Genomic DNA, 14,180 nt, shown 5'->3' with positions numbered 1-14,180 from the left:
GGAAGGGAGGAACAAAACTAAGGAAGGGGAAATATAGAGTTAGAGAGAAATAGAAGGATGAATTTGAGCTAAATACATGGTATACATATATAAAAATGTTATGAGATTCATCATTTTGTATAATAGATATATGGTAACAAACAAAAGCAAAGAGCAATGACTACACAAAGTTTTCCTAGAGATATGGATAAGTATCCCAAAGATATCTTAAATTTGGCAAAGAATCAACAAAACCAAGCCATAGAATCTTGATGATTTAAATAGAAGATAATATTTATCAAGGAAGACCAAGGTTAAGTCAGAGATGGGAGTAGAAAACTAAGGTAGTAAGTTATCAAAGAGCCATGGATATAAAACATTTTGGAAGAGAATCAATCTTACAGAATGTGAAAAAGTATCAGATACGTGCATAAAAAATTAAAAAGTCTTCTAGATATTCCAGGGAAGGTACAACCATGAAATTTCATCAATATAGGTACTTAAACAAACAAGAACAATTTCAGCACCAGTTGACATTTAAGAATGAATGGAAGAAATATCAGGCAGCCACACCCCTACATAAAGACCCATAAACAAAGAGAGAAAGAATTAGTCTTCCCCTAATTAGTTACCTAATACTAAGGGGTCAGCCTTAAAAACACATATACAAGTAACACCAAAGGGCTCAGCAGGTTGCATTTATATATTCATTTCTTTATATAAAGGTATGTGTATTATGTAACAAAATAAAGATATGTCAATCGCCAATGTGGATGAAGGAAATCTTACCATATCCTACCCATAGATGAAGAACTATTGTCAAGTAATGGCCTCAGAAAAAGGGTGAATCAGTCTTCTCCAAGGATGAACCCCCAATAGCTTATCTGGTCCCATATGGTCAGTCCTAAGCAAATGTACATACTAGAAACATACATGGACATAAATGGAATCATATATATCTGTATATCTATGTACACACACACACACACACACACACACACACACACACACACATGACAATAATAAAGAAGAGGTCATGAATTTGAGAGAATGAACATAAGAAGACAGGCAGGGATAGAACTGATATGTGATATGGTATTCTTACATGAAATTCTAAAAAATGCACCAAATTGAAGCTAAAATTTTGGGTTTAATGACAATAAGATCAAAAAGTATTCCCAGAGTAAAATGATTCATTAGCCTGGTGGTAACAGAAGACAGAATCCACTGAGTTGATGAATTAGTAGATATTCAAGTTCGGTGGACTCAGTTACCACAAAATATGTTACAAAGTGTGTGTTTAAGAGGAAGGGGAAATGGATTTTATTTTGTGGAATGGGGATTATTTTTCTTTGTTGAAATATAAAAGGCTTATAGCACATTTAAGTGATGGTGAAAATATTATGCTAAAAATTGAAAGAAAATGTAGGATATAGGGAGAAAATATGTGTGACACCTAAGAATCTATGAATATATAAGGAAGCTATTAGAAGACTAACTAACCGGAAAGGCTGCCACCTATATTGCATGAAGAATGAGAGGGAACAGCATATATCATGGTGAGTATACACTTAAATTGTTATGGAGGTAAGTGACTGAAGGGTGACTGCCATGCATCTAAGGGCAATAAAGAAAGTAAGTGGGAAGGAGCAATGTGGAACTAGGAACTCAGAGAGGTCAGCAGACACTGGTGGGTAATGATATACAAGCACACAATCATAGACTCTTAACTATCACAGAGAAAGGACACTTACAGTGCAGTCAATGATAGAATGAGAGATTCAGGTGCTCGTTGAGAGAGTAGTTAAAATGTAAACCATGGTCTTTACCATGGTTAGGGAAATGACTTTTAAAAGTTGGAACTGATATATGGTCAAAGCAATTATATGAAAATATGACAAGTGCTGATGAGTCAAAGGGCAGGGATGATAGGAGTGGGAGATTTACAGATAAATTTGCACAGATTAAGACACAAGGAGAGAAGTCACTTACATAAGATACTGATGACCCACAAGTTCCTGCTCCAAGGTTCCACACCCAGGCTGCTCTCCATGACCCAGCCAGAACCAAGACAGCCAGCTGGAGTCTGGGACCCTGGACCTAGCCTTCCTGAGGCAAGTCCACACCAGTGACCATGCCCCAATGTGTATGGTCAGTGCAACAGGTGTGGGTGGGGTGAATATATCACTACAAAGGACACCTACATAGCAGTCAAAGTTAGAAGGAGAGATTTAGGTGCTTGTTGAGAAGAGTAGTTAAAATGTAAACCGTGGACTTTACCATGGTTATGGAAATGACTTTTAAAAGTTGGAACTGATATATGGACAAAACAATTATAATGAAGATATGACAAGTGCTGATGAGTCAAAGGGCAGGGATGATAGGAGTGGGTGATCTACAAAAAAAGCTAAAATATTATGGTCAAAGAGTTGGGTGTGGAAACTGATGACTTTGATGGAACAATATCCTGTGGGGACAAAGACTTCAATGTGGCTTAGGAGTGGTTGGCTAAAAAAGAATAAATGAAAGTTCACTGAAAATGAATGGGTCAAGAACTTGGTAGTTTACAAAAGGTCATCTTCAAGTACAATGAATTCATCTCTTAGGATGACATGAACATGAAGAGAAAGTTCCAAACCAAGAAAGACCTTAAGTATTTCTAGAACAAATTTTAGTTGAAGCAGAAAGATAATGTTGGGAATCTGTATGTCTTTCCCTTTGAGAGGAAAAAAAGTGGAGAGGATAACTGAACATCCACAACATAAGAGAAGATGGATTTAGCCTTGAAAAAGTCTTTTGTATTAAAGGTGGGTGTCCTCCAGGCATTATTCATTCTTGTCATGGAAGGAGACACTGGTGAGAACACAGAGAAATACAGGTTTTATTCTCTTGTTCTCTGCAATGGGCAGATGGCACTAAGGATAAGAATGGCAACAGATGGCACCAGGAAGGGAGACCTGAAAAGACTGTTGGTGATCCCTATGGGGATTGGAAATATTGAGTACAATGACTAGATTCTGATGACTAATTACTGGGACAAGAATCTCAAACAATTGCCTCACTTCCTCTGACTACCTTTTACAAATCCCACTGTATTGAATTTGAAACTCCTTTTCTGTATCTTATACCATATGTGTTTTCTCATCATCCATCTTGATATCACAGACATTTTTACTAAGTTATTTCTCTTTCCTAGTAGACAATGAGCTTACTGGGGAGGAGAATCATTCTTTGTTGCTATCATGTTCTTTATACATCTATGTACCTGTACAAGAAAAAGTTCCATCATGTTAATGGGATGAATAAGTGGCCTTTTGTGACATGCAATGTATTGTGATAAGAAGGTAGGCTTGGTAGCAGAGAGTAATCATCGACAGAATTAAGACTCTAAGATATAAATACCTTTTCTTTTGGGGAGGCTCTTGGCTTTAGAAGAATCTCATTCAAAAAAGCAGATGGAGTGACAGAAACATTACCGAGACCCTAATATTAGTTCCAGATGTTTGTAGTCATGTCATTTTGTACCTCACCCTGCAGAACATATTTCACTTGCCACCCTCACCACGCCTACCTCTGTTCCATTTCAGCTGGTGGGGTGGAGTTCAGATTCTAGGGACTTCATTTCCCTCAGGCTGGCTCAGGGCAAACAGACACCAGTCTGCTGATAGACCCTTTAGTTTCCTCAACAACAAGCATACCTGAGGCACAACCCATATGATTTGAGGAGCTCTAGGCTGTTTCTTGAGAATGCCATGAATACTTCCAGTGCAACTTCTGCACCACAGCTACCACACACCTCTCCACTACTGGAGTAGCATTTTCCTGATTGCTCTTCTTTCTTGAGAAAGTCTTTACTCTATGTCCAAGATAGGTCAATGAGTGTATACTAAGGAAAGGTGCAGAGGAGACGGTCTTCTCAGCTGCAAATGAGGCTAAATGGTGAGGGGGGCGGTGAAGATGTAGAAAGAGCTGAGAGTAGAAAGAGTGAATTCTCACAATTTCAAACTTCTTTTTGCTTCAGATGAACAGTTCATATTGAATCCAGGTTGGAGAAATGAAGAAAGAAAGGAACATAGAGACTTGGGCAGAAATAGAAAAGAAGAGGCAGATATCAAGAGAGACACACACAATGAAAAAGAAGGGAAAGGAGAAACAAAGAAAGGAAAGGAAAGGCTGGAGAAATGGGGAATCAAAAGACTTGAGAACTGGCAAGAGATAAGCCTGATGCCTGGTACCAATCTGCTTGGGAGAGGCTCATCAGACTCCCAGATGGCAGGACAGAAAGGGGCACTGACCAGCTCCAGATGTAGCTGACTTTCTTGAAGAGGGAAGGGGTTAGGCAGAAAGGGCCTGCTGCCTCTTCAAGAGCCAGGAGTCCGCTGGCCTTCCAGCCTTGAACTAAATGAGCTGAAGCTAGGAATTCAATTGGGGGAAAGACAGACGCCTCTATTTAAAAAAAAAAAGATTTAAAAAAATCCATCAAATGGACAGCATATACCTGAAGAAAATATGTGGTAGTGATAGCGATATTGCCACACTGGGAAGTGGGAGACTATAATGGATGGTGAGCCTGTTCCCTTCAAGTCTCACTTCCTCAATCCTTATACTGAGGAAGAAAGACTCCATTCTTCAGGTCATCATACTCCAAACTCATGGGATCCTCAGCAGCTGATACACATATGACAAAGAAGTAACCATCCTGATGAAACCGCCACTTAAAGATCAGGAACCCCACCAGCACCACCACCAATGGCTAGCTGGTGACTAGTTTCATTTCTGCCAAGCTATACAGATATCTCTTACTTGTATCTGCCTCCAGGATTTTCATCAATTACAGAAAACTATAACAGACATATCATATACTCTTGGACTCTGGGTAGAGGTGGTCAAGGAAAGAAACCAAAACCTCAGGTCTGGCTGTGGATCTACCATTACCTCGTGATGTGCATAATCTCTCCCAAGTCCCTCTCCTCTGAGTCTGTAGGGCAAAGAGGGGATTTGGACTCATTAAGTTGGCTTGTACTTCAGCCCCACTTCTTTCTTACTCCCCCACTCCACACATGTCTACCCTGCAAGAGAGGTTGAAGCTCATGCCAATTGCTCTGATGAGGCCACATGGGAGTACCAGACGTCTGTTTTTAATACTGATGACAGATTAGCGTGCGGGGAATTTAGCCACCCCACAAAACAAGCCCCATTTCTCCTCAAAAGAACTGGAACAGGAGGCTTATGCTTGGCATTCCTAACAGAATCCTGGGACCCACAGAGAAATGACTTGTCTGAAGGCAACAAAGAGGGCACCAAACCTAGAGAGGGAGACAGAGCAGGCATAGGAGACAGAATGAAGGGTGTGCAATTCAATAGCTCTCAGGAGTCTGCAGCAGATGGCATCCATAAAGGGTATTTCTTTCATGAGCACAAGGGAGCAAGAGAAAGATTTGTGTATGCACCTATGTCTGCATGTGCACACACATGGGTTTCTGAATAAATAATCTCAGCACTGAACTTGGATGCTGTAAAAATCTAAAGATAAAAGGCAAAAGCCCAGGATTTCCTAACCTGGCAGCACCTGACCAACTTTGTTGAATTCTCTTTCCAAAACAAGTCTTAACTTTATTTTGTTTGTTTTCTTCTTCACATTTCTCTTTCCTTCCTTCTCCCATCCTGATTTCTCTCCCTGCTCTAATCATGGAAATAAGAATGAAGAAACTAATCCTTTAATACCTACTATGACCCAAGAACTATACTATAGTTGATCCTCAAAATAGTCTACTCATTCCCTATATGAGGAAACTGAGACCTAGCAAATATGTTGACACATACTAGATCTCTCAGGGAGAAGTTGCTAAAATTGTTGCCAAATTCCTTCACTGGGTTTTTGTTATTCAGTATAAACTTCATACAATTAAGCTGAAGGATTTAAATTTGGGTCAAGTTCACTTTTCAGAGGTATTATGGTTCAGATTTGAAGTGCCACCAACTAAAGCAGTGGTTTTCAACCTTCCCAGAGCTGTGACCTTTTAATACAGTTCCTCACATTGTGGTGGCCCCCAACAATAAAATTATTTTCTTTGGTACTTCATAACTGTAATTTTTCTACTGTTATGATCATAATGTTAAGTATCTGTGTTTTCTGATGGTCTAGATGACCCTTGTGAAAGCACCATTCAACCCACACAGGAGTCAGGAACCACAGATTAAAAACTGTGTAACTAAAGGCTTCTATGATGAAGACATGGTTCTTAGCTACTGGATCCAATTATTGAGAGGTGAATGGATCCTGAGAGCTCTACCTTAAACAATATATTGGTTCACTGATATATCATCATCTGACAAATTACTAAAAGGTTATGAAATCTAGGAGGCAAGGATGGTTGGAGACAGCAGGTCACTGGAGTTATGTTATTGAAAAATCTTGTCCTTATTTCCTCATCACCCCCATACTTTCTTCCCTATTCTCCCTTTTCTGAATACCATGATGTAACTCCTCTCACCCACACTTGTTCTGCCTCACCCCAGTAAGGCCAAAAGCAATGGAACCAGCTGAAACAGAACTGCAACCTCTGAAACTGTGAGAGGAAATAAATTTTTCTTCCTTTCAAATTCTGTTTTTTTTTCTTTCTTCTGAGTACTTTGTTACAGCAGCATAATAACTAGCACATGGTGGGCAGGAATCATCAGGCTGCAAGTGCTTTTACCTACTGAACTATAGAAACTGCCCCATTGGGCTAGAAAGCTCCATGGTAAAGGTACTTACCACCCAAGCATCAGTTAAAATCATCAACATTTATGTAACCACAGTGTGAAGACAGAAGGTTACAAATGGCCTGTTGGCCAACCAATCTACCTGAAATACTGAGTTCCAGGTTCAATGAGAGACGCTGTGTGGAGAAGCATTTGAAGATAGCACCATGACATCAGCCACTGACTTCCACAAGAATAACTGCACACTAATCACATATACACAAAACACTGCTCAACAACTTACCTGTCTCCTAAAATTCAAATAATTTTTAAGAATTTGAACAAGTCCAGCTTCCTTCCCCCTCTGCCGGCCTGACCCCTACTGAGGTGAGTGTACCCTCTGTTCTTGCCCTACTCCTGCCCAAAGTCCCATTCACCCCAGATCTTTCTGGGCCTGCACCTGCTTGGAGTGAACCAGCCCAGCCAGGGAAGAGATCCCTGAGTCTGGAAACACCTCCCTCTTACTTCCCCCTTGGCTGGCCTGACCCCTACGGGGCCCGACTCCTATTGAGTGAGACTACCAGGAGAGGCAAGACCATCCAGAGCTGCAGACATTGAAATCTTGGCCCCCACATATAACGGGTGAAAAGAGGAGATAGAGAGACCCCACCTGCACCCACTGGAAGAAGAAATGGGAAGAAGACAGAATAAGAACACACTAAACATTAGAAAGACCAATATGACACCACCAGAATCTAGAGACTCCACACCAGCAAGATCTGAAAAGCCCAACACAGAGGATGAAGAAGAGATGGACCTCAAAAATTACCTTAGGAAGATGATAGAGACATTTAAAGAGGAAAGAGGAAAATCCCTTAAAGAAATAGAAGAAAAAAACAAGCAAAAATTTACATGAAATGGAGGAAAAGACAAACCAAAAATTTCAAGAAATAAACAAATCTCTTAAAGAATCTAAAGAAAACCAAGAAAAAAGAACCAAACAAGTGAAAAAAAGCACTCAAAACACTTCAAGGCATGCAAACTGAAATAGACACAATAAAGAAAACAAAGAACAAGGGGATGCTGGAAACAGAAAGACTGGATAAATGATCAGGAACTAAAGATATGAGTATAATCAATAGAATTAAAGAGATGGAAGAGAGAATCTCAGTTGTTGAAGATTCACTATACATTCATTGACCAAAGAAAATCTCAAGTCCAACAAATCCCTAACACATAATATCCAGGAAATATGGGACACCATGAAAAGGCCCAACCTAAGAATAATAGGTATAGAAGAAGGTAAAGAAATACAGCTCAAAGGTACAGAAAAATATTCAACAAAATCAAAGAAGAAATCTTCCCCAACCTACAGAAGCATATGCCTATGAAAGTACAAGAAGCTTACAGAACACCAAACAGACTGGACCACAAAAAGAAGTCCACTCGACACATAGTAATCAAAACATCAAACCTACAGAATAAAAAGAACATATTAAGCGCAGCAAAGGAAAAAGGCCAAGTAACATATAAAGGCAGACCTATCAGAATCACACCCAACTTCTCAATGAAAACTTTGAAAGCCAGAAAGTCCTGGATCGATATCCTACAAACACTAAGGGAGCATAGATGCCAACCCAGAGTACTGTACCCAGCAGCTATTCCATGACAAAACCAGACTTAAACAATACATATCCACAAATCCTGCATTACATAAAGTCCTAGAAGGAAAATTCCAACCCAACTAAGATAACTACACTCACAAAAACATAGGCAATAAATAATCCAATGGGGTGGGTGGGGGTGGGGATAGGTGGGGCTGGGGGGGAGGGGAAGGAGAGGGAGAGGGAGAAGGGATTGACATGTGAAGCAAGCTTGTTCCTTGTTCGAACTAATAAAAAAAAATCACACACACAAACACAAAAAGAATTTGAGCAAGTCTAGTACCTAACAGGAGAAAATGTATAGTGCTTGGGAGCTAATACAAAATTACCTGGTATGAAGTCGGCAAGACTGTAGTGAATATATGAGTACTTGCCAAACAAGTGCAATGATATGAATTTTATTTATAGAATCTACAATGGAAGGAAAGTACTGTCTCCCAGAAGTTTTTTTCTGACCTCCATATTATGAAAATATGAATACTGTAAACACACACACACACACACACACACACACACACACACACACACACACACACCACAGAAAGGGGAGGTCAAGTACACAAATGGAAGCAAGAAAATTGAAATCGGTAATGAGGTAAAAAAAAAATGAATCAATAATCCAACCCAGAACTGATACAGATGTTAGAATTAGCAAAAAGAAATTTAAAATTAAATTCCATGTGAAAAATATTGTACTAGTAATATGGCATGGGTAAAGACACTTTCCACTAGGGTTTGATGACCTTAGTTTGATGCCCAGAACACACATGATGAAAGGAGAGAACCAACTACAACAAATTGCCCTCTATCCTCCATATATACACACCTAAGTAGTGTGCACACACTTCCAAATAAAGAATCAAATGTAAAATCATAAATAGTAGTCTAAGCATGGAAAAGCATGCCTGTAACATCATCCCAGAAGGATGAACAAAATGACCAAAACTTCAAGGCCAGGAATGGCTTCATAGGGAACAGAGCATCTGTCTTAACAAAATAAAATAAGTCAACAAAAAAGGTAGTGAATATATCCATACATAACTTTCAAGAAATAAAAGGAAACCAAAGGCAAAATTTCACTATATAAAATTAAAAACAGATTAGACTTTAGAGAAGGTACAAGAGACAATTTGAAAAATTATCCAAATGAAGCACATAAAGAAAAATAAAAATAAAGCAAACATCACTGATGAATAATACCTTCAACTGGCTGCATACACATGTAATTGGAGTCACTGAAGAAGAAAAATGAGGAGGGATTAAACCTATTTGACAAAATAATGGCCAAAGTGATGGTACTATAAACCCACGGATTTAGGAAAGGTCAATAAATGCCAGACAGAAATACCAAAATTGTTCAAAATGAGTAATAAAGAGAATTTTAGAAGCTGCTAGAGAAAATTATCATGCACATACAGAGAAACCAGGCTAAGAGTTATAGTTTAGTTCCCACATGGAATAAGACAAAGAAGAAGACAAATGAGTAGCATCTTTAAATTATGGGAAAATTAATTTATCAACACTAAAGTTTATATCCAGCAATGTTATCTTCTAAACAAAATTAGAGTGAATCACTGACTGATATGAACTATAAGAAATAAAAACTGTTCAACATCTTTAGCAATTATAGAAATGCATATTAAAATTACTTTGAGATTTCATAATAGAATGACTGGGATTAAGAAAACAACTGATAAGAAATGCTGGGGAGTATGTGGGAATGAGGGTCCCTCATTCATGGTTGATAAGATTTCAAAATGGTGCATGGAACTGTAAACTGGTCAAGCCACCCTGGAGATTGTGTGGGGAATTCTTGCAAAGCTGAAAGCAGATCTACTACATCACCCAACTATACAACTCCTTGGCATATCACCAAATGACAACAGTATCCAACTACACAGATAACTTGTTCAGCTCTTTTCATTGATGCTCTATTGACAATAGATAGGAAATGGAAGCAACAACTATGTTCTTCAATAGATGAATGGATATGGAAAATGTGTTATATATCCAAAATCTAATATAGATCAGTTACAAAAAGAAATGAAATCAGGAAACTTGCATGTAAAATGATGTAATTAAACCATATTTTACCAAGAGAAGTAACCCAGGCTAGGAAAGACAAATATGTTCTCACTTTTTCTGGATCCTAACACAAAATATTTATATGTGTGCATATAACATGAAGGAACTACAGAAACAAGAAAAGTAAAATAGGGGCCATGAGAGGGAACCCCAGATAAAGGGATAACATGGCACAAGTGCTATGAAGCAGAAAATGGGAAAAATAAGGTGTGGGCTTTTTCTGAGTAGGTGGTAGGGAGGACAACACTGAGTTAAAGGGAAGAAGGAGAGCAACAGAACACTAAAGGTGATTTAAAAAGCCAAAGAGTAACAAATTATTTCATGTTCACTTAAATATAAATATATTATATATAGTAGAGGTGAATATATAAAATTATTTAAACAAAGTTACACTGCTTTGGCTGATAATGTTTTAACCCAAAGCCACAGACAATTTAGGAAACTCTAGCTCCAGGCATGAGAAACCTGCCTTTGTGCAGTTGCTCAGAGAAGTCCAAGAGACTCCCAAAACAATATAGGTTTTGCCAGTGTCCTAGGTTGTCCCCCAAAACTTTATGGTATGCCCCTACTGGGGAAAACACCACACACATCAGACACAGAACTTGGAGGACTCAAGTTTGAACTGACCTGGAAGCTTCCTCTTGAGGATGAACTCTTGTAGTATCCAAGGGTGTTATACAATGTTGCAAGGGGGAAAGGCATTAAAGCTCCTACCCAAATATAAAGTCTGTAAACCACACCAACAATAAGCACAGCAAGATAGATCCAAGAGTGCAATAACAGTACCTATGTCCTAGGAGAATCAACAGTCACCTAATTGGACTTAAGGCCCACTCAATAGGAGGGAACTCACACACAATACTGCAAATTTAGCCAACTATCTGGGGTTGGTGAAGTCATGGACTCTAGAGGAAAGCTTACTACAACTACTTTCGTAAGCCAGTGTAACTCCCTACTGTATTTTACATACTTATCCTTATAGTCACAGTTAAATGTAGTTGTTTGCATGCCACAAAGGAGCTTTTTTTCCCCAGCAGATGGAGACTACCTGTAAGTAGTAAAATTGTAAGTAGTAAAAATTTCAAAGAACAACTGATTATTGGTTCTCAACTCCAAATGATATATCTATAGCACACTTCCTGCACCAAAGGCTCTGGAATAACAGAAAAGAGGTGAAGAGATTATAAGATCCAAAGGATGCCCAGTATAAAATAATGATTCCCTATAAATTACAGGGGGCTACATGCATGAAATCTAAACAAAACTGTCTCCTAAACAATGGCAACACCATTTGACATTCCTATGTGGATGGAGGAACTCACACATAGCACCACCCCTAGAAGAAGAGATATAGCCAATTAAAGGCTGCTAATAGAAGGAGAACCAGTTTTCTCCAGGAACATGTTACCTGATAGGACATCTAATGTTAAGTATTCATTCCTAAATGCATATACATATAAACAGTAGGAAATGGAATCAGAAGGTTGTGTGTATGTGTGAGAGAGAAAGAAACAGAGAAAGAGAGTAATATTTAAAGAATAAGGTCATAAAGTTAAGCAGGCGTGGGGAATACATAGCAGAAATGGGAAGGGGTAGAGTATAGGGTAGAAATGATGCAAATGCAGTTCTCATATATGAAATTCTCAAAAATACTAATAAAACAAAATTATTAAAATGTAAAATGAACCTATAGCTTAAGACAATACACAAAGCAATGGAAGAGTCTCATTTGGTAAATCAATGAAGAAGTTATTCTGAGACCATAAAATTATTTAAAAGAATAAAAGTGGTAAAGCATAAAATAATTAGTAAGATTAAAGAAAACAATGAACAAGATGCTAATGGTTTTACCAATTTCACAATAAATGTAAATGGTTTAAAACAATTAAGCTTAACACGCATACAATAAAAGCTGGCAGCACTTTGGGAGAAAAGAACAAATTACATGAAAACATACAAGCAACTCAAATTCCATTAGGAACACTGATATAAAGTTCCTAAGCACACCCAGGAGACAACTTATAAAAATAAAAATATTAATTTCCAACCAGTGAGTTTTCGCCTGTCATCTACACCCTAATCCTTACTGTGTATATTATATTCTTCCCTGCGTGAAAGGTATCCAAGCAAAACTAGCTCAGAAAGGAAAGTTAGGAAGACAAAAAGAAGTCAGGGAGAAGAAAAGACCAAAACAAAAATAAAACAATTAATTTTTTCTCTTTTGTTATGTATTCACCCCAGGAGTACTGAAGGACATACTTTATGGTAGATGTTGAGAATGCGAATTGATTTGAGGAATTATATCATCCCTTCTTCTTATGTTTTTAATGTAACAGAATAACCAAGAATTTACACTTTTTAAATTTAAAATGCTTCAACCCTGGCTTTGTTCTATGGTCTTGTGGAGATGTCACCAGGTGGATATCCCTGGGTTGGCTTCAATTTCATGATGTGTGAGACAAGCACAATGCACTAATCCCTCTAAATTTGGAGCAATTCAGGGAGATGCTGAATAATGTAGGTAGGTTAGTGTGTGGTACAGAAAGAAAATGCCCAATCAATTTTCTGGCTGTAAAAGAATAATGATTGCCTGGAAGTGTCAACAGAGTGTATGGCATAGATTCACAGTAGAGTTCAAATCTGCTTTGCAATATCAGGTACATAGCATAATGAAGACTTAATGCTCTCAGTGACAGTCAAAATTCGCATTCCTCAAAGCTCCTGCATTCTTGCATCATTTCCAGTTAATAAAGACTACCCCCATTACATCTCACCAGGACTGGAAATTGCTTGAGTATTCTCAAACCCAGAAGAGTATATTTAAGCATAAATATTTTCAAACCCAAGATCTGTAGGCTTTCTCACATGGAGAAAGGTCCAATCCTCTTCAAAAAGAGTAATCTTCTAATCACACAAGACAGTGGCAGTCCAAGTCATCGGAACTCTTTGTACATACAAATTATTGTAGTTGCTTATTCAAAATCACTCCAAAACTTCTCAGTGCCTTCCAAGAAAGGTGACACGAAGTCCACAAAGACATTAGAGAATCTGATTCACCCTCTGTCATACCCGCCTCCCCCATAAAGGGAGAAGTACTTACCTGTGTACAGGTCAGTATCTGTGTATTCATCCACTTTCTTGTGCTGCAGAATATAGTCAGAGACTTTGGTCCCAATGGCTGGCTGAACATCAATCCACTCCAGAGAAACCACAGTGCTGGAAGGCTCCACTGTTGGAGAAAGTCGTAACCTAATTGGGGAGTGACAAACAAGTTTGCTCATTTGCCATTTTGTATAATCCAGGGACCTAAACACTTGCAAAAATTTCATCCAAATTTCAAATCATGTTTCCATCTGCTATCACAACTTTGCATGGCCTTAAATAAACTACTTTAGTTTTCAAGGCTTCTGTTTCTTCATCCACAAATCAGAGATAAAAAATCTCCCTTTTCAAAGCAATACAATAGTCAATATATTAGCCTATGCTCATAGTATTTGTTCAATGAAAATTGGTTAGTGTTTGATTTATTTAAACTACATTTTCAATGGTGTTTCATTTTGTAGAAATAAATTGGCAAGGACTAAACACAGGTGCTTTCCTGCCAGTCCCTTCAGTTCCTGAATGCATCAGTCAATTTTTAATAACCTCCTCTCTCCAATTGGTACTTAATATTCTCTCTCTCAAAAAAGAGACTGAATTTTGGAATAAATCCTTCTGTAAAGCAATAAGAAAGAAAATTGTTGAACATTGTTACAAGACTGGTCTTTG

General features: G+C 38.2%; 1 protein-coding gene across 1 annotated transcript in view; it reads right to left on the bottom strand.

Moving 5' to 3' along the window:
- Positions 1-14,180, bottom strand: part of LOC100750695 (astrotactin-2) — a 933,092-nt gene that overhangs the window by 141,101 nt on the left and 777,811 nt on the right. Inside the window, 1 exon segment of the mRNA XM_027400261.2 lies at positions 13,513-13,661. Within this exon segment, the coding sequence (XP_027256062.2) occupies positions 13,513-13,661 (149 nt within the window).

Source organism: Cricetulus griseus, chromosome 2 (genome assembly GCF_003668045.3).
Source record: "Cricetulus griseus strain 17A/GY chromosome 2, alternate assembly CriGri-PICRH-1.0, whole genome shotgun sequence".
Lineage (NCBI taxonomy): Eukaryota > Metazoa > Chordata > Mammalia > Rodentia > Cricetidae > Cricetulus > Cricetulus griseus.
This window is presented reverse-complemented; position numbering and strand designations above follow the sequence as displayed.